Below are 21,059 nucleotides of genomic sequence, written 5' to 3' on the forward strand. Positions count from 1 at the left end.
TTATAGAAAAATTTTCGAGTTGTAGCAAACTAAAAAATCTTGATTTTCGTATTTTCTACTCATCAGATGATGAAACATGTTTTGTCGTCCCCTGATTTCGTCGTCCGGTATTATGTCGTCTGGTAGGTCATTCATCATCTGCAAACAAGGTCATTCATAGACAACACTGTTCACAGGGCTCTTCTTGTCGTTTGTATAGCTTTTTCTATCAGATTCACCATCTGCAAACAGTGTCCTCGACAAACAGTGTCCTCCATAGGGCTTTTATTTTTTATCATCAGCATCAACAAATAGTGCCATCCATAATCAATGTCGTCCACCGACAAGGTCGTCTGCTTTGTTTGCATTATCGATGAAGATTGCTTCTGTGTTCATAGACAATGTCGTCCACAGGCAGCGCCATCTGCAAACAATGTGGTTTAGTGTCTTTGCAGTCTTGGTAAGTATAGACACCCAATTTTTTCTAAGATACCCAAAATACTAACATCTTTGAAATAATGAAGCTATAAGTTGGAGTTTATAAAGAGGACAATGCCATATAACTGAGAAAATCCATCGAATGGCTAAAGCACTTCAGTCATCCACCGCATTTGGACAATTATCTTAGTTTAATCATCTGGCCCAGAATGATTACTCCAGTTCAGCAATACAATTGTCTTGTCCTTTTCGGATGGCTATCTCAGTTCAACAGACCAGCCAATCCAATATTTGGTTTATTCTCTCCAGTAGACGGCCAAGCCTGTTTAGTCGTCCATCTTCGAATGGACAAATTAGTTTATCCATTCAATCAGTTCAAGCAAATTAAGCACATCCGCCTCATCCCCAACTACTTTTGCACGATTCTGAAAGGTGAGCACAAATTCATTTGGACCAGATTTGAACTCAAAAAGTCCCATGATTTAGATCTGTTTTGAATGCCTATAAAAAGAGACTCACCCTTAAGGTTGGAGGATCCGAACTTCAGACATTTCAATGTTGACATGATAGAAAACAAACATGAGCTTTGCCATTCTTTCTTCTTTCTAAATATCCTACCAGTGTGGGAGTGTTGTCAGAATCATCGTGAGAAGTCACCATATCCTAGTGGAGGTGCCATTGAATGAAGAAGAAAGAACTTAAAGCTAAACAAACTTTTGAGTCTGAAAAGGTATTTCCTAGATCGGTTCATTCACATATTTTTATTTATTTAGTCATTATTAGCTTAGAATAGATACTTATACATATTTGTTTGTTTTATTTGCATAACTCAATTGTGTGACTCATGTTACGAGTTGGAAAAACCTATCTTGGCTTTACCTTCTCTCTGGAGAAGGACGTCAGAGATTTGAACAACGTCCCATCTTTTAAAAATGAATTTTTGTGATTTAAAAGGTAAGTCTCAAGTTTTTTTATCAACAACAAGTTTCACTATTTGTTAGATCCTGACATCTGACAAATTAGCCATCTGGTAGCTCCCATCGTTTGGATGACTCTGGCATCCATACCAGTGCAGTGTAAATCAACTTTGATTTGCTTTGCTTATTTTTTCTAGATCTTTTGTATAGTTTTGTTTTAGGTCGACTTATCTCACATATAGGTTGACTTGCATTAGACTGATGCATAGATATTAGGTTTAGGCCTATCACATTTTAGATACTCTTATTGAAGATTTTCATGTCATATAAAAAATAAAAAATACAACCTCCAGCAAGTTAGGGTTTGTTTGGGACACTGTTTGATCTCATTGTGTGCTCCTCATCTTTTTATCTTCTTCTCTTCTAGGAAAAGTGCCATCTTTTATTTGGGCTTCACTACAAGAAAAATGTGAATTAGTGACGGACGCTATCCATCGCTAAACTGTTTAGTGACGGATTGGCAATAGATTAGCGATGGATAGCGTTCGTCACAAATTTTTGGTCGCTAATTAGCGACGAAACTCATTTATCGCTAATCCATCGCTAAATAGCGATGTATATTATCCGTCGCTAAATAACCGACGAATTTAGTTTTGTGATGGATATTATGCATCGCTAATCCATTTCTATTTTAGCGACAGATAATATCTGACGCTATTTAGTGAAGGATATTATCCATCACTAATTTGTCATCAAATTTAAAAAAAATACAAAAATTTGAAATATAAATACTTCATATCAAATTCTATATGCCTAAACAGTGCATAATTGTTGTGGGTGATAAACTGCTTGAATGGAGATATTCAATTCCCCTTGCCGATCCCAGGGCTATTCGCGACCTTGTCTTCCAATTTAGTGGTGTTCTGCCTGCTCCTTTGCTTCCTGTTCACAGATGTTCTATCACAAGAAAGAAGAGAAAAGAATGAATACAGAACACGAAGAGACTATATAGATTAATGTCATCAAGAAAATCTATCACAATTCAGTGTGATGAATAAAAACACACAGAGAATAAAAGATCTAAATGTTATCAACATTAATCACAAAATGCCAAGACCGAATTGACCAACCGATTTTGCTTGTCAGTAATTGCCAAGAACAGCTCAATCAACTTAATAGTCGGAGTAGAGAATGCAGCTACCAAATCAGCTAAAAGAAGAAATAGATGAATGAAAGGACAACAAAATTACAAATGGTACACCAAGAGAACATGAAAAAACACCACGAATCAATCAAGTTACTGATACTAATAGGAAACCAAGCAAACAACTCAACAGAAAAATAAGTCCTACCAACCAAACCTAATAAATTCAATGAGGAAAGAAGAAGACTGCATTAGCAAGCATAAGATTAACCAAAAACATCAAGAAAAAACAATTACCAAGACCAAAATCCACCAAATAAAATCAGAAATCAACACCATCTGATTATTTGATGAGGGGAGAAGAACAAGAAAAGGAAGGGGGAAAAAAGGGCACTAAAGAAACAATGAAGACAAAGAAAACCACAGATCCACTAAATTACTGATCTCAAAACAACACAAGGACCAGCTCCCCCAATCAAACCATTAGAAAAGATTGCAAGCACTATTCAACTAATTACTTAAAAAGAAAAAAGAAAAAGTAAAAGATCTATGCACGACCAATTAAAGTACGGCGGAAAGAAAACTTGTACACAAAATGAACCAACCAACCAAATTATATCAAAACAAAAAGAAAGAAGCAATCAAATACAACTTGAATAAAAAGAGAAGACAAAAACCAAAAAAAATGAGAGAGAAGGACATCACAAGTTACATAGAAACAACAAAAACCAAACAAGAAAGCAAGATCAACTCCATCAACAGGATAGATCCACCAAAACACTTACCATGAAGCAATGCAGATAGGCTTCCCATGGGCATATAATCATAGACCAAGAGCTTCTCCTCCTTGGAGTAGTAATAAGCCCACAGAGGGACGAGATTTCCGTGCACCATAGACCCAATCTTCTCGATCTATGTCATGAATTCCCTCTGGACCATGCTCATGTCCTTCAGCCTCTTCATTGCGACCACTCTCCTGCCTTCGAGGAGCACCTTATAAGCCATGCCAAACCCATGCCAAACGTCCCCTTCCCCAGAACCTTCGCCGAAGGTCTGAGCAAGTCCTCCAGATCGAAGCCCCTCCTTGAGTCGGGAAAGAATAACAACTTCTTCCCACCACCAACAGCTCCACCCATTTCCGATTTCCCCACCGCATCATACACCTTTAATCCGCCACCACCACCCACATTGTCTTCCTCTACGTCTGTCACCTTCTCCAGCGCCACAGGATCCGATTGGGATGGCTTCGCGGCATCCATATCGATCGCGCCCTCTTCTCCACCGAGAAGCCAAATATTTGAGGATAATCAGAGAGAGAGAGAGCGAGGGAGAATTTGGGGCCCTAGATGGGTTGGTTTAAATCGAAAAGTAGCGACGGAAAAATGTTGTCGCTAAGACGGAAAACTTTATGTCGCTAAGTTGCAATGAAGTTTGAGACATAATTTTTCGGTCGCTAATCCGTCACCAATTAGCGATGGAATTTTTTCTTTCGTTAATTCCATAAATAATTTGAATGTTAGTGACAGATAGTTTTCTCTAGCTAATCCATCACAAATTTATGATGGAAAAAATCTGTTGCAAACTTTCGTTGCTAAGTAGCATTTTTCTTGTAGTGTTTTTCAAAAATCAGATGTCCTATCATTTGGATCTTAGAATCTCCTCACTAGTACCCTTAAGTTGTTAGCGTGGGTATATCGGTGGTGGTATCATTAGAGCTAAATGATCCACACTAATATCCTTAAGTTGTTAGTTTGGGTATATTGGTATAGACCAGGAAGAAAACCCTAAACCTTAGAACCTGAAGAGACCTGACAAATCTATGAATATATCTTTCAGGAGAACTAGAATGCCCATTATTTTCCAAAATCTCTTGTTACATGTTTGGGCTTGTGTGAACCAATTGCTTGGGGTATAATGAATATCTGATTCAAAGCCCAAAAACTCCAAATCCAATCAATCTGAGAGGAATCACCTCTAGAGAATCCCATGTACGAGATACCATCTCATATGATGCAAAACATCATATTTGATGAGGATCTTAAAGAAATGACTCATATTGATGTTTCTGATGAGTCTATGGACGACCAAAAAAGTGAAAAGGCCTCGACGTTCCCTGAGTTTAGCTTACTTTAGTACCTTCATTGGTCTCATAAAGTCCTCCAAGCGGGTTACGAGATAGGTAATTCTAGCACGAATGAGTCTACCAAAAGATGAATCCCCATGACCTCGCATTTTAAAGCTTAGACCAAAGAATGACACCCTCACCACTCTCATAAAGTCTCCAAGATGGTTTACGAGATAGGGAGTTCTAGCACAGGTGAGTCCACCAAAGGATGAACCCCCAAGACCTCATATTTCAAAGCCTGGTCCAAAGAAAGGGCTATGCTAGCATAAGCCAGAAAGAACATGGAAAGGATATAGGAAAAGATGCAAGAAATTCAATAACAATTAGAACAAGAGCAAAATAAAATACTAGGTCAAATTCAGGGATATTGACACTTAGGAATTGCAATTGTGATTCATCCAAGAGAAAGAAGAATGTGTTCATGATGTGTTGGAGGCCTCTAGTTTGAAGTAAGAGTGGAAAAATCTTATCTTAAATATTGGAGAATGAAGAACACATGAATATATTCGTTGGTACCAAAGAGCTAAGGCACAATGGTTCAAATCGGAAGAACTCAACACTCGATACTTTCATATGAGGGCCTCTTCGAGGCGAAGCTCCAACATTATTTCATCTGTGGTCATTAATGGCCAAACTTTCATTGGTGAGCAAATCTTACCAGTCGCCTCCACCTTTTTGTTGCAACGGTTTTCTAACTATTTCCATATTGAGTATGATATATCTGTCATGCATTTTAAAATTTTGGAGGATGGGACCCACTTGGCCAACATTGCGACCTTCTTGCTCAAGGAGATCAAAAAAAGCAGTGTGGAGTTTGCCTAATGGGAAAACATTAGGGGTGGATGGGTTTCCTATTGAATTTTTTAAGGAGTCTTAGGACTTTGTCATGGGTGATCTTTTGCAACTTATGTCTAAATTTCATTCTAATGTGAAGGTCCCCATGCTCTAGCCAAATCCATACTCATCCACATCTTGAAGGACACACAGGCCAATGATATTGACTGATTTAGGCCCATCTCCTTGGTGGGCTCCGTGTTCAAGATCATCTCCAAACTTCTGTCCTCGTGCATTAAGTTGTTTATCGATCAACTTATCTCTCAATCCCAAAGCACCTTCATCCTGGGTAGGAGGTTGCATGAATTATGTGTGGTGGCACATGAAGCCTTACATTCTATCATAGCTTCCGAAAGGAAAGCTGCCATTTTAAAAATTGACCTAGAAAAAGCATTTGACTCCTTAGATTGGCAATTTTTATTGAATTGAATACAATACATGGGATTCAGAAAAACATGGATTTCCTGAACCAAGGGCCTTCTCTCGGCAGCATCACTTATTGTATCAATTAATGTGAAGTTTTTCAACCCCTAAGGGGTTTTCAGTAGGGTGAGCCACTTTTACCCCTTCTCTTTATTATTGTGATGGAGGCCATATTGGTTATGATCTCTTTTGTTTAGAACTTTGGAGCATTTCAAGGATGCACGATATCTTGGAGTGTCACTATCTCGCACCTACTCTTTGCGGATGACTTATTGATTTTTGGCAAGGCCACAAACTGTAATACATGGTCTTGTTTAGTTGGTACTAAGATGTTATGCTGAGATCTCGGGGCTGCACATGAATGAAGGCAAAACTCAAGTGATGGTATTGAATGACTCCAACGGTGAGTTACAAACACTTGCCACCAATATTTTTAATTGTCTGGGAATCTACTGTTCAAGTATCTTGGCTTGCCCTTGCACTTGGGGGTGTCTAGGGAGGTGCACTAGAATGGTGCGAAAGATCGGGTCATGAAGAAGGTACAAGCTTGAGCAACCCGTATGCTCTCTAAGTTGGGGTGCATCAGCATGGTAAAATACAACATCATACCCATGGTTCTTCATTTTTTACAAATTTTCATGTTACCAAAAAAGGTGGAAAAGTATTAGGTGGTCACTCTACAATGCTTTATTTGGTCGAGTAAGGCATAATTTAAGAGCTCGTCATTGGTTGCTTGGCCCCTAGCGGCTCAACCACTTAATCAAACGGGGTTGGGAATCCATAACCTAAATCTTTTTAATAAGGCTCTTCTTGCAAAGCAGTTATGGATTATTTGCACCAAAGAGGGTAGGATTGCTTCTATCTTCTCTAAAAATATTTATTGGATGGTTGGCCATCTAACTGGTCAGTAAATAGTAGATGGAACAGAGGTTAGGGTGTTTGAAAGGGTTAGATCACCGTGCTTGGCGATTTTTGCCAAGTTGTTAGAGTGCAAGTGGGGCAACGGTGGAGCCACCCTATTTTGGCAAGATCATTGGCTAGGTGTGATGTTCGACTTTGTGATGCTTTCTACAACCTATATGAGGCAACTAGAGGGAAATTCCTTAAGGTACAACAGGTCTGGTCTGATAGTGAGAGTGTATGGGAGTTTGTGCAGAGGAGAGATCCCTCGCCTAGCATTGATCTGCAATGCTTTCATTTGTTAGACGTTTCTCCATGCCAACCCTGTTGGGACTGACAAGACGCTCCTGTGTGTGTGTTGACTGGGGATGGGGACTTTAAAGCATCCTTGTTCTATCACATTTTAGGTGACCATGGCCTGTAGTGGCTACCGAACAAGGCGCTCTAGGGTTGAGGCCTACTGGCAAATAATCTCTAATGGGGTGGCAGGTCGAACATGGAATCGAGGCTCAAGCATAGAGGGTTACACCTGGCCAACATGTGCTCTCTGTTGCTGCAAGACTATCACATTTTTTTAGGATTATCCCTACATGAGCAACCTGCTGCACCTTGCTTGGGGAGACCTCCTACCTGATTTGGACGGTATTGTCTTTTTCAGGGCAGTGCTTATTGCAGCACACCTTAATGCTTTGGGCAAGCGCTTGAAATACATCTAGAGGGTGTGGATCCTCTCTGCTTGAAAGTTGTTGTGGTACGTGAGGAACAACCCTATCTTCCGTGTATTTGTTATCATTGCAAAATTTTATTTTTGCAAGTCAAACTGACATTTTAAAAAAGTTTTTGAAAATAACTCGCCTCCGTTTTAAAATGTGGGAAAATTTGAGAGATTGGGACTCGCATGTCGGTACGAGGTTCAACCATTCCTGATGCCATAACCAGGGGTAATTGAACCAAGGATCAGTCGTGTGCTTTGCTTTGCTCAACTGTCTCAATCATTATTCTATTCCTAAATACACGAAGAAGCAAGCATGCGCTATGAACTTTAGAAAATTTTGACTGAAAACATGATGTATGCTTCGAATATCTTAGAAACACTTAGAAAAGAAGATGCTTCAAAAATCGTGAGCCACACTTAGAAAACATTTTTGAAGAAAGGAAAATCGTGAATTGGACTTAGAAAAGATTGAAAATTTCTTGAAAAACTAAGGCTTTTTTAAAAAGTTGATTTTGAGGAAAAGGCTTAGAAAACAGGGTGTGTAGCCCTATGATGTTGACTAACCTACATGATGAATGAAATGTGGTTTTATGAAATCATATTGGAAAAGAAGGAAGTTCGAAGCATCTTTGAGAAATCCTCTTTCTTTCATAAATCAATTTTGTATAAAAGGGTGTTTATGTGCCTTATAGAATTTGAACGAAATAGATTCACTACATATCCCTGACTATGGCAACTAATATGTATTGAATATGTCTCATTTGATTCTAAAATGAAAAATACTTGTTAAAGCTTTTGAAAATATGCAATAATTTTCAAAGATAAGATGATAAATCTGAGTATTGTTCATATTCTGACTATGACCATAAATACGAACTCCACTGAGTTTATTAACTTCTTAGAAGAAGGTGCACGTGTCATTTGTTTTGACCATTGTGAATTTGAAATATGCATATAAATGATCAAACAATATCAGTTATATGTTAAAATCAAACTATATGCAAATACATCCTAAGCTAAGCAGGAAAGTAAATTCTTATTCCAATATAAAAATTACATCAATAATGAACTGAAGAAAGGAAAAGAAAAATAAAGAAAAATACAATCTTGAGTTTTTCTGCAAAATTAGCAAACAAGTTAGTAAAAATATATTTGCTTTTCTGGATTTATCCAACAATATCTGAAAATTGAGGGATTTATCTGGATATAAGACTTTTCTCATGCTTCCTTGAAATAAAACTCATTAAATAACATAATGGATTATGCATAACTAAATAATAAAAATAAACAAGTTAAAAATTCAGAATTGAGGGGAAAATAATCAAACTACTCTTGAAAATTGATATTTATTGTAAAACAAGGTAAAAAACAGAGGTTTTCAGAAAAGATTTTTGTAATACGCTTAATTCGGAGATCAAACAGATTCAAAACGATGCCAAATCGGGTGGAGGGTACCCTAATATAATTATGAAGATAATCAAACTCAAAAATTACAAAAAAAATATATAAAAATAATAAAATATACAAAAAAGATAAAATTTATTTGTGTTTCGGTTGAAACGAAACTCTGCGAGCATCCTATTTTTATAAAATAACTAAATAGCACATCAAATGAATTTCAAAAATCATAAGAATTGACACAGACACTTCTGATAACCCTAAAAATAATATGCAATTAAAAAATAAAATTTTGGGATTATTTAAGCAATAAATATTAAATAAAAAGATAAAAAATCTGTTGTTTTACCTGCTATTTCGTACCTATCACGGTGTTAGACCAAAATGACATATCAAACAATAATGAAAATTTATGAAATTTTACATTAAGAAACTAAACAGATCAATGAACCTTTTTTACGGATCGAGAATACGATCTACGGTTAGGAAAAAATCATTCCGGCAAGTTGTACTTGATTCTGGACAACATATAACGATGCAAGAAAAGTCAGTTCTGATTTTGGTTTAAAAAAAATAGTAAATAGACTTTAAAAATTACTAAAATCATACTGGAGAAACTAGACATGCAGACAAATATGACACTTTTTATGGATCTTCGATACGATCTTCGGTTAGGGAGATATGACTCGTACAAGTTGGCTTTAACTCTAGATAATGACTGACAGTTGCAAAAACATAGACTCTGATTTTTAACTAAAATAAAATAGCAATCTACCATAAAAATTTATGAAAATCATATAAAATAAACTAGAGATTCAGACCAAAATAACCCTTTTTACGAATCAGAGATATCATCTCCAGTTAGGGAGAGATCACTCCAGCAAAATGGCCTCGGGTTTACACATGCCTGACGATTTAGGAAAAATAGGGTTTTGTTTTGGCCTAAAACAGGATGGTAAACGACCCTGAAAAATTAATAAAATTTTATAGAATAAATTAGTCATGCATATGAGGATTCTGCTTTTTACGGATTAGAAAAGCGATCTCCGGTTAGGGAGATATGCCTCCGATAAGATTATCCTAGATTTACACAGCGTTTTCACGGTTCAGAAAGTAGGCTTCGGGTTTAATTTTTGAAAACAGGTTTATAGAGGTTAAAAAAATATAGTTTTTTTATTGGAAACCATACACAGATGCATGATTCTCCCATAAAAAATTTGGATTTAAATAACGAATATAAACAGGCAAAACAGTATCATTATCACACATCCATAATTGTCTATCTTAGAAATAAAGCCCTAATCATGATATATTCTGATTTATGCATGCAAAAGTCATAAAAATATAAGATCAAGGGTTCTTGATCATACTCAAACGTGTAGATGGTAAAAATAACATAAACACAACATAGAAAATAATAAAAAGATCACTGGAGCATGAATCAGATTTGATTTAGCCGGTAGAAAAAAGGGTTTCGACCTATGAAAAGGTTGAATCTCAATCTTTTTTGGGCATTTTATGAAATAAGCATGATTCTAAGCATCACTAACGGATCAAAAATGTGTAAATAGCATTAGATGATCAGTGGATCATCTTCTTGAATCATATACACGCTTTCTTGAATGAAAAGAAAGGGGAAAATCCAATAAGAAGGGGTGGCAATGGGGTATTCAATGGAAAAATATGAAATAAAGTAAATAAAACAATAAAAATTAAAAAGAAAGAGATGCTCACCTTGGGATTAATGGAGGCTGCCAGGGTTTGGAGCTTGAGGAGGAAGAAGGCAATAAGAGAAGGTGAGAGAGAGATGGCTTGGTCGACCCCTTGAATCCCCTATTTATAGATTTTTTTAAGGCTTTAGGTTAGAGAGTTTCAATTTTGTTGAAACTCTCTCTTAATTACTTAAGAGATAAGCAAAGGGTGGGGGGGGGGGTGATTTTTCTAGGAAGTTTCAACCTAAAGGAACTCTAATTAATTAAACTTAATTGATTCCTAATTAAAGTCTGAAAATTCTCAAATGTGGCGCCACCTATATGGGCCCACATTTGGTTTTTAAAACCCTAAATAAAGGTTAAAAACATGGTTAAAATGCTAAAATAAAAATGGGATTTTTAAATCAATTGGACTTTGACTTTTCAAACATCAAACTTAATTGAAACTCTACTTAATCCTAAATAGACTTAAATACTCTCAAATGTGGAACCACCTAATGTGGGCCCCATTTGGTTTTCAGAAACGATTTTAAAAGGGGAAAATAAAGGGTTTAAAAACAAGAATTTCAAAAAGCTTTAAGAAGACACCTATATTTATAAAAAAATTTGTATTTTTGAAATAAGTAAAACATGAAATAAAATAAAATTGAATAAAGATAGAAAAATTAGGGTTTGGTACCCCCAGCAAGGTGGGCCCCACATGAAGAAAATTAAGAAAATTTGAAAATAGATTTAAAAAGCAAGTTCAAAACGAATCCACATCATTTTTCTAAGGAAGATACTTTGAAATAAAAGAATATAAAGCCTTGAGGGGTGGCCAAATGAAAAATATCGATTTAAAACCCAGGTTTTTTAAATTAATTTTGAAAGAGAGGTTTTAAAATTGAATTTGGATTTAATATTTTGAAAACAAGAGTGTTGGATCTCGAAAATGACATGTAATGACATGAAATGCAATAAAATGATATGAAATGATACGAAATGATATGCCAAATGCAAACCCTGGGTGAGGACTTTAAAGTCTCAGACCCTTGACAGAGCTAAAGAATTAGAAATTCTCGTTCGAGGATAAGAATTGATGATTGGATATTAGATCCGATATTGAATCCGACCCAAATATGAATTGAATCTTGGATATAGCTAAAATTTCATAAAAGAGCATTAATCCAGCCCAGATTGGCACTTATACCAGCTTAGAAAATGATAAAAATGATGTTCTGGATGAAATGTTTTGAGGAATGATTTTGCCCCTACAGGGCAAAGAGTGACACTGAAAATGAGGTTTTAACTGGTTTATACTGGGTTGAACTGGATTCTAGGGTTTCTAAACTCAGAAGAACTAAAAAGACACTGACTCGATTAAACTCCTAGACTGGATGATCAAGAAATGACCTAATTATCATATAAATGGTGAGAAATGAACACTGGAATGAAGTGGGTGACAGAGATGTACTGAGTTTGAGCTGTAATGAAGGTCAGTTATACTGGGAGAAACTAAATCTGAAGCTCAAACACTAGCTAGACCGATTGGACTTAGCTCAAATTCAACTGAAATGAGCTGAAATGGACTCCAAGACTGTGGAAAAATAGATTTGAATTAAAATTGGATTGCTTGAACTTCTGATGAGCTCAAGTTAGACTCAGAGAAATGGGGTCGATAAGAACTAACTGACCCGAAGACAATTGGCTTGGATTCGAGCTAAAAATAAGCACATTGATAGAGAAATAAACTAATTTTAGCTAAAATAGTCAAAAATGAACAGGATTCGTTCATCATGAGCTCAGGGGAGCTAGAAATAACTGACATTCTAACTGTTCTGAACTCAAAAATGAGCTTAGTTGACTCTTGACTGACAGAGATCTGAGAATACCTAGGGATAAAATGATAATTTTATTGACAAAAAGGGGTGAAATGACACCTAACTGGGATGGACCTAGGGGTAGGTTGACCTAAAGGGATTGGCACTCGTTGAAAGATGGTGTTTGAAAATGAATGAGGAAAATTTGAGGTGTTTACATTACTGCAAACAGACTTTACTGTTAGCTTTGACATACTGCGAGGTGAAATGGCCTGCCGAGTCGATGGCCTGGATTGGCAGCAGAGGCGCGTTTATCTGATACACAGTTGGACTGTGTTGTAGCAGATGTTTTCTGATTTTTATGCCTTGCTGGGTTTTTGGTGCAGTGTTAAATCCTCTTTGTACTCTTTTTCTGTGGTTGTATCGCTCTTTCAAGGTACTACGCTTCTGCTTACCAACCGGATGATTTCTCATCATCTGCGTTGCTGAGTTTTTCATCGTTGAATCAATGAATTATCATTTGGTTAAACAAACCCTGCACTAATTGAATAAAACCTTCCGGATCTTTCTAGGCTTGCCAAGTCAGTCATGGACTTGGAAAGAGCCCAATTTTTATAAGGCTCAATCAGGACGGTAGGATCATCAAAGATCAATCCAAACTCGGTCTCGAATTAGTGACAAGACTAGGTGTCAATCAAAAAGCAGTCCCATTTCCTCTAACATGCCTAATCATGTTGAAGTCAATTACCTAATCATCTCTCTCCCTCTCTCTAAGGTTACGTAAAAAAGGAATGTTCCATTTAGAGAAGCCAACTTAAAAAGAGTTTCCTAGACATCATAGAATCGTGATACATAACAAATAAAGAAACCCATTTGGCCTTACCTATTCTATAAAAACGCACCAAATCGCACAAGATTGGGTTTGTGATTTCTTCTTTCTTTGGTACCTGGTTTCCTTTATTGCCTTTTGAAATTCTTCTCGTTACTTTCTTCTATTCTTTACAGCTCTTTTGGCATCTCTGCTTTCTGTGATCCCGTTACCATGAGTGGCTGCTTCTTGATTGGGATAATGCTAGCAATGGCTGCTGAACCACAAACATGACACCAAATAGAGAGAGAAGGGTGTAACGTTGGACAATCATTTCATCCGACATTATCAGGATGTTATCGGATACATTTCCACAAAAGAGGCCTTTAGTGGCGTTATTTTCTGTCGCTAAAGGCCCCTTTTGCACAAAATCAACATGCATAGTTGATCGCAGGGACAATCAACGGTGTTTGCTTGTTTGACATGGGCATCTTGTTACTCTCTCTCTCTCTCTCTCTCTATATATATATATATATATATATATAGAGAGAGAGAGAGAGAGAGAGATTCCAATATTATTGATGCATGTGGATGTATCCATTCCCAGATTTGATCAAGAAGCTTTTCAAGGCTTTTGGTTGGAATAATAATGTACTCTTATATAGGTTTCTTTTAAAAAAAACCTGAATTTTTTTTTATGTACATATCTTCACTATATATATTATATATACTCAAACATGCGAATGGGAGTAGTGTCGGACGTAAATATATCTGACAAATGTTAGACGCGCAATCGCATGCCAACTGTGTTCAAAAAGACCTTTTAGCGGCAGTCGTGACAAAGAACTCGTTAGCACCCAAAAAATTGAGCCACTGATTGTCGAAGGAGATGGGTGTTCGACAATACTCCCATCACTCTCTATCTATCTATCTATATTTAAATTTATGGACTAGGGACCAAGTCCAGCCATAGTTAGCGAATTTCCACCTAAAAAAACAATGTTTTTCAATAAAAAAAAAGAAGAAACTTGATTGTTGCAAAATATAAGCAAAAAGGCTTGTTCTTTTGTACCGAGTTGGTTGGAGTTATTTTTGGGCACTAAAACCTGACATTGCACTCCCCGCTACCCTCGGACACTAACTCATGCCAATTTTTAGGACATTAACCTGATCCATTTCTTTAGGGTCAAAGAGGCCATGAGAGTTGCACCATGCCCTAAAATTATGGGACGCAACCCAAGCCATTGTCCTGGCCCAAAATAGTACCCCTCTTTGCATTGCACCTTTTGCACTATATAAGCACCTCCCCCTCCCCTCTCCATGCACAAGACAATCTCTTACACAGCTTGTAAACATGTCCTTTTCTTCATCAACCATGGCTGGAAACTCCTTCTTCAAAGCTTTCCCTGCTAAGCTTTCGGCCATCTTCATGCTACAATTGTTGTTCGCCGCCGCCGGTGCACAGACCGTGGGTCCGTCAGGCAGTGATCCATTTATGGATTGGGTCAATTCAGAAGTACAAAACTTTGAGTTATCTGCGGGGAAGATGGAATCTGAGTCAGGTGGGTTAGATCCTAAGCTCAAGAAGGCTGAACTCGACAAAAAGGTTATAACAGTCGCCAAGGATGGGTCCGGTGACTTCAAAACGGTAACGGATGCCGTTAAAAGTATTCCGTCTGGGAACACTGGCCGGAAAATCATCAAGATAAAGCCAGGCATCTACAATGAGAGGGTACAAATCGATAAATCCAAACCGTTCATCACATTATTAGGCGATGCGAAATCGATGCCGAAGATCGTAGCTGATGGTACAGCGGCAAAGTACGGGACCTTTTACAGTGGAACCGTGATTATTATGGCTGATTACTTCATGGCTGCCAACGTTATCTTCAAGGTTGGTGCACTAGGCAAGAGAAAGGAATAGGCCATCTTCTATGCAGCACTGCGGTATACAACAACCTACGATGAACCTTTCATCTCAATATGGTAGAGCGGTCATCTTTTGATATGTGCTACCATATTTTTTAGATGCAGGGTTCGTTGTGCTCGTGTTGCATTTCCTCTGTTTCATGAAAACAGAATGAAGCAAGCCAATTATCATTTAAGAAGGTTTTGCCTACACCCTGTCAGGCGAACCATAGTAGACGCATGGTCGCACACCGCGCGTCTGCTCAAAGGACCTTTAGTGGCGGTTGCTGATCCCCTTTAAAGGGTTGCATGCCCTTGATCGCGTGTGTGATCAGCACGCATGTCCCTTTGATGTTAGCCAGTTATGCGGTGTAGGCAGCTTTTATATATATATATATATATATATATGGTAAATATTGGTTACTATTGAAGGTAAGGAACTAATGAGTAGAAATCACTCTTTTCTTCAAAAGTTTTGATTTTTTTTCATCAAATATTGTTACCGATGTGATCTACATGGTTTGTTTACTAGAAAACTTGTTTTGAATAACGTGATTATGACAAGTAATTGGATTTTGAAAGGGGTCCAAAAATCAATGGCGGACAATGTGTCAGAATTTTTCATAACTCAAAAGATCACATTTTTACAGGAGAACAACATGATCCAAGGCTTGATCCTTAGCAAACAAACTATGCTGAACACATCTATATGGTTGGATTGAGTAAATACAACTTGCACCTATGATTTCTAGCTCATTATTTCTGTACCTTCATTAGTAGCAAATATTTTCTCATATATATATATATGGAGAGAGAGAGAGAGAGAGAAATTAACTAACCAATTTCTTATGAAAGGGAATGGACCACTTCAAAAAGTCATAGTTGCAGTTGCTTAATGTGATTGATAGATGTGTTTGTAATTGCTTGTGAACTGAAAAAACATGTTTTGACTCAAACTTTTTGGATGAAAAGAACTCAAAATTTTCATTTTCATTTGATTTTTAGACTCTTTTAGAAACCAATCTAAACATAAGAAATCTTACTTTAATAGACGTCTTTCACTAAATAGTCAGTAGAGATCTCTTAATCAATTTCTTATGGGTGGGAATGGACCACCTTAAAAAGTCATAGTTGCAGTTGCTTAATCATGAGATCCCATAGATGTTCTATCAAAAGAAACAAAAAAAAAAAACTGTTACCATAAATGTGTTTTTAATTGCTTGTCCACTAGAAAACATGCTTTTGACTGGAAGCTTTTCGATGAAAAGAACTCAAAATTTTCATTGCAAAGTTTTGGTGAAGTTTTTTCATAAATTTTTAGAAACCTATTTTTTTTTTTCATTTATTGAGGGGAAACCCTGGTTCAGGTGGTGAAGCCCAAGAGATATTGATGCTCTACCATATGAGAGGCAGATCCAGTGTTTGGGGCAGAACAGGAACAAGAGGGAGCCACGTAGTGGCTGCCGGAGTCGCCCCTTAATAAAGAGGGTCCCCCTGTGCATTGCGCCCTCTTTTAAAAGGGCCGAACCGTTAATAGAGTATTCTGCCCCGAACACAGAACCAATCATATGGCCTGCCTCCAAGCAGTTAAAACCCCTATGCTAAGCTTGATAAGTTTTTGCTTCATTAAAGATAAAAGATGAAATTATTCATTTATCATTTAAATGTAGAAAAGTCCGTAGGTTTAGCGAATTTGGGGGTACTAATTTTTTCCTAAATCCTGTTTCTTGCAAAGAACTCCGCTCCAAAGCCGAAGCCTGGTGCACAAGGAGGACAGGCTGTGGCAATGCGCATCGCGGGCGACAGGGCTGCATTCTACAACTGTCAATTCCTCGGGTACCAAGACACAGTCCATGATGATATTGGCCGCCATTACTTCAAAGGATGCACGATCCAGGGCACTGTGGATTTCATCTTTGGAGATGGAAGGTCCCTCTACGTGGTATGCACTCTCATCTAACACAATATCTACAGTTTTGTGCATATCATACCCACAAATATTGTGGATTCATTCCCATAATGCATTGCTTTATGGGGATGTTCTGGGTCGACCGACTTACAGATGAATGAATGATCAAACGGTCGCTATGGATACTCAAATCTTTTATTCTCCTTCTGTGTCTTGTTATATATATGCTAGTCATATTGAGCATGAGCATGAGGATTATGCATCGGTCCCTTTTTCTCGACGTGTTTTCTATATAATTAATAAGGAAAAAAAAACTTGCAGAATTGCAACGTGGTGTCAGTTGCTGATCCCATAGGAATATCGGCGATTGTTGCACAAGGGAGAGAGACCAAAGATGACAAAGGAGGTTTCTCATTTGTGCATTGCACCATCTCAGGATCGGGCAGCCAACTCTTGAGTAGGGCATGGCGAGAATATGCTAGGGTTGTGTTTTCCAACTGCAATTTTGGCCCAGTCGTCAACTCCAAGGGTTATGATGATCACGGTGAAGGCTCTGGGTAAATCAATCTTTCTCTCTTCTCTTTTTCTCCCTCGTCTTCTGTTTTGGACTCTAAACCTAAAGGTTGGAATGGAGTCTGGATTAGGTGAAATCATTTTGGACATTTTTTTATGTACCGCTGCACCTGAACACCCTCCCATACAATCTGTCAGCTGTGGGGGGCCAACAGCAGATGGCGGGTGCTTAAGTGCAGCAGCACATTTGAAATGTGCAATGTGATTGCACCATCCAAAAGGATTTCAATATCAATTGCCCCAACTTCTACCTGCGTTATCTCTGTCCATCTCTATGATACGGTTTGGATGACTCCAAAACCATATGAAAAATCATCAACTTGGGTAACCTTTACCAAGGGGGACGCCATACAAGATTTGACCCAATTCATGATTTCCAAAATTTCTACCAACACCATATTAGTGGAAATCTTGAGTTCATGGCCTTTTGCCTCTTTCATCATGTATGCCTCTCATTGAAATGAGCAAACCATAACTATATGGAACAATGATGTTCATGATCTTGGATGTGTTTCTATAGGGTCCAAACACATTTGAGGGCTAGGATATAATTCTGAGATGTGAAAAATCGAGATTAAGCAGATATTGAAAATTAATATGCAAGTGTAATTACTTGAGTTATTGTGCTACAGGAACCTCTTCTATGGAGAGTATCAATGCTCTGGGTCAGGATCTAGCATGAGCGGCCGCGTTAAGTACGCAAGGAAGCTTTCCAATGTACAGGCGAAGCCCTTCCAGGACTCGACCTTCATTGACGGGGAGTCATGGCTGCTTCAACCACCATCAGCGTGAAGGGGATCAGCCAGTTGCTATAGGGAAGGTTGTATTAATTAAAGCTGGTTTTAGCACTCATACCAAGCTTTAATACCTTCTTTAACATGTCTTTTTTCTTTCTTTTTTGTATTACTGTAATAGCTATTTCCATAGCTCCAAAAGGGCTCATGGTTTGATCTTCGCTTATGAGAAGTGTAACTGCCCAAAGCAAATTGGGCCATTTAATTTAAATAATAGTATTTTTTTTACATGATTTGCCGAAATGCGATAATCAAGGTTCTAAAACAGGTTTCCATGCTAATCTTACAAATAGCAAGATATGTGGAAAAGATATCAAACAACATTAGCAAATTATGAAGATGCATCTGAGGTCAAATTCTAGCGGCCCATAGAAATTAATGAGTGCAGTTGCCTATACTCCAGTCAATTAATCATCCGGTGGCTCTCTGTTATGGTTCTTCACTGCTTCTTATAGTATAATGGGCATGGTCTAATTAAGGCTGGGCAGAAAGAAGGCTACCGGCTGGCGCGCCTGCATGAGCTGAAGTTTGGCCAGTCTTTTCGACCTCAGGCTGGCCCGAACCAGGCCTAGTCCTGGTCGATTTTCTTGAGTCGGCATGCCCAACACAAGTGGCTTGGCGTGGCTGGGCCGAACTAGGCCTAACGGTGTACTGCTGGCTGATTTTTTTAACACTGAGTGTAGGCTCGGCACGTCAAATTGACAGACTGAGTTTGAACGAGCTCAGCCCAGTCCAAATTAAGGGCTGGGTTGACGTGTTGCCCAACCCATTAATGAGCAAGATATGTGGAAAAGATATCAGAATCTTATTTGGCCCATCTTTCTGTTGTCCATATTCAATAAAGTAGATTTAGTCTGGTCTGAACCATAGGTTCATAGCCACCTGTATCGTTCAAGGTAATTTATTCGACGAGGGTTTTTTTGGAGAGATTTTAAATGAGTCGTTTTTCTAGGATTTTTTTTTGGAGTTTTAAAAATATAAAAAAAATAAGAAAAATAAGAAAATATGGGGTTTTGTATAATTTTTCTTGAAAAAATATAAGGAAATAAGTTCAAAAAGTTTTTAAAATACAAAAAAATGCAAAAGCTTAAAAACATAAAATAAGAAATTTTTGAAAGATACTGTGGCAATATCATGATATTTTTATTTCTGCCAATATTTTAAAAATATCACAATATTTTAAAAATATCACAATATTTTGCTGGTTTTATCATCTGGCCTGAAATTGCTGATAATATCGTGATATTTTCAAAGTGTCAGCAATATTGGTGACAGCGGTCTGAACCCAAACTATGATATCCTTGCCTGGGGCATTGTTTCATGGATCAGAATGAACTAAATGAGACTTCATCTCATCACACTTAGTTCTCTCATGTTTCTATTTTAATTTTTATTATAGTTGATTTTTGACTTGAGTATTTATCTGATACATTAGTTTGGTTGCTCATTTCTTAGTCTTGACCAAGGTTGTATCATATCATCACTTGTATCTGTCAGGCCCAAAATAAGATATGCATTGTATCGTATAATAAAAATCATAATTTTTAATAAAAATTTAAAAAAAAACATGAAAAAACAAAAAAAAACTAACAAAAATTCTAAAAAAATCATAACACATGAAATACTGATGAATTGCACAAAATACAACCATAAACTTACATATGAAGCATTTATGTCTCTATGAGCTACATATGATATCATCAAACATCAACTATCTCACCAGAACAATGAAAAATATTAAATATCTTGCAGTTAAGAACATGCCACAAGACTCATACTTTCATATTACATAAACAAAAATATTATGGCAATAGTTGCACTCAATTTTCAATCGATTTATTTTTATTACTTGAATACCTCATTGCCATGCCAGATCATCTTATACCATCTTTGTTGGAGGATTGTGAAGTCTGAATAGCTTTGTAATTTTACTCATAATAAAGGTTTTTTACCTTTAACTTACTTTTTTGAGTGAAAAAAATGGTAGAAATGCACTTTTATTTTATCAAACGGCAAAAGCCTTCTCCTTTGCACACAGATCGGTGCCCAAATCGCTCTCATGAGTTCTAGGGTGTGTGAATACCTCTCTAATGGCTTCTACACAAATGAGAAAATCAGCCCTTAAATGAAACCCAACCAATTCACTTGATTCACCTGCCTAAGTGCAGAGTCATGCTTAGACAAGTCGATTTCGAGCCTCTGGGTTTTCTAACCATGATAAAATATGCCACTGTGAGTTTTTATGTCACTCAGTCCATAGCTGAAGTATGGCCGATCCCATCTTTGGGTTAGTAATCCAGCTTAAATGGATGTTCCAAACACTATGTCTTAGTTTTGTGATCTATGTAGCATGTCTTTGGATCACTGTAGGATATAGGAGATGGCAATTTTAATGTAGTTTTGTTGGACATATACAAGGAGAAAGGCATGAGAGAATAGGCACTGTAGCATCGGTCTCTTTTGCTAAGAAGTAACGAACAAATTAGTTATATTTTTTTCTTCCCTATCATAAGACTGAATATGAGTCGACTTGGTAGTGTGTCTTTGACATTAGGTGTTGATCGATGCTATTACAGTTTTAAAAAGGGATAGTAATTTAATTGTTGAATTTTGCAGGGAATGTGTGACTTCCTTGATGAGATGTCCACAATGATGTCACAGACATCATCTAATGTAAGCCTTT

The 21,059-nt window shown here is 37.3% G+C and overlaps 1 protein-coding gene across 1 annotated transcript; it reads left to right on the forward strand.

The window, feature by feature from the left end:
- The first annotated feature begins 14,567 nt into the window (after positions 1-14,567).
- Positions 14,568-18,487, forward strand: LOC149834274 (pectinesterase PPME1-like). Its single transcript, XM_090009329.1, has 2 exons — positions 14,568-15,086; positions 16,836-18,487. Exons 1-2 carry the CDS (start codon positions 14,568-14,570, stop codon positions 17,058-17,060), a joined length of 744 nt encoding a protein of 247 aa, XP_089865455.1. The 3' UTR covers positions 17,061-18,487.
- Positions 18,488-21,059: the final 2,572 nt, after the last annotated feature.

Source organism: Nuphar pumila, chromosome 6, assembly GCF_984573655.1.
Source record: "Nuphar pumila chromosome 6, dmNupPumi1.hap1.1, whole genome shotgun sequence".
Lineage (NCBI taxonomy): Eukaryota > Viridiplantae > Streptophyta > Magnoliopsida > Nymphaeales > Nymphaeaceae > Nuphar > Nuphar pumila.

Excerpts from the sequence above, each read along its gene's own strand:
- LOC149834274 (XM_090009329.1), top strand. The coding sequence starts at position 14,568 with ATGGCTGGAAACTCCTTCTTCAAAGCTTTCCCTGCTAAGCTTTCGGCC. Across the intron at positions 15,087-16,835 it reads CTGCCAACGTTATCTTCAAG|AACTCCGCTCCAAAGCCGAA; the intron begins GTTGGTGCACTA and ends TTTCTTGCAAAG.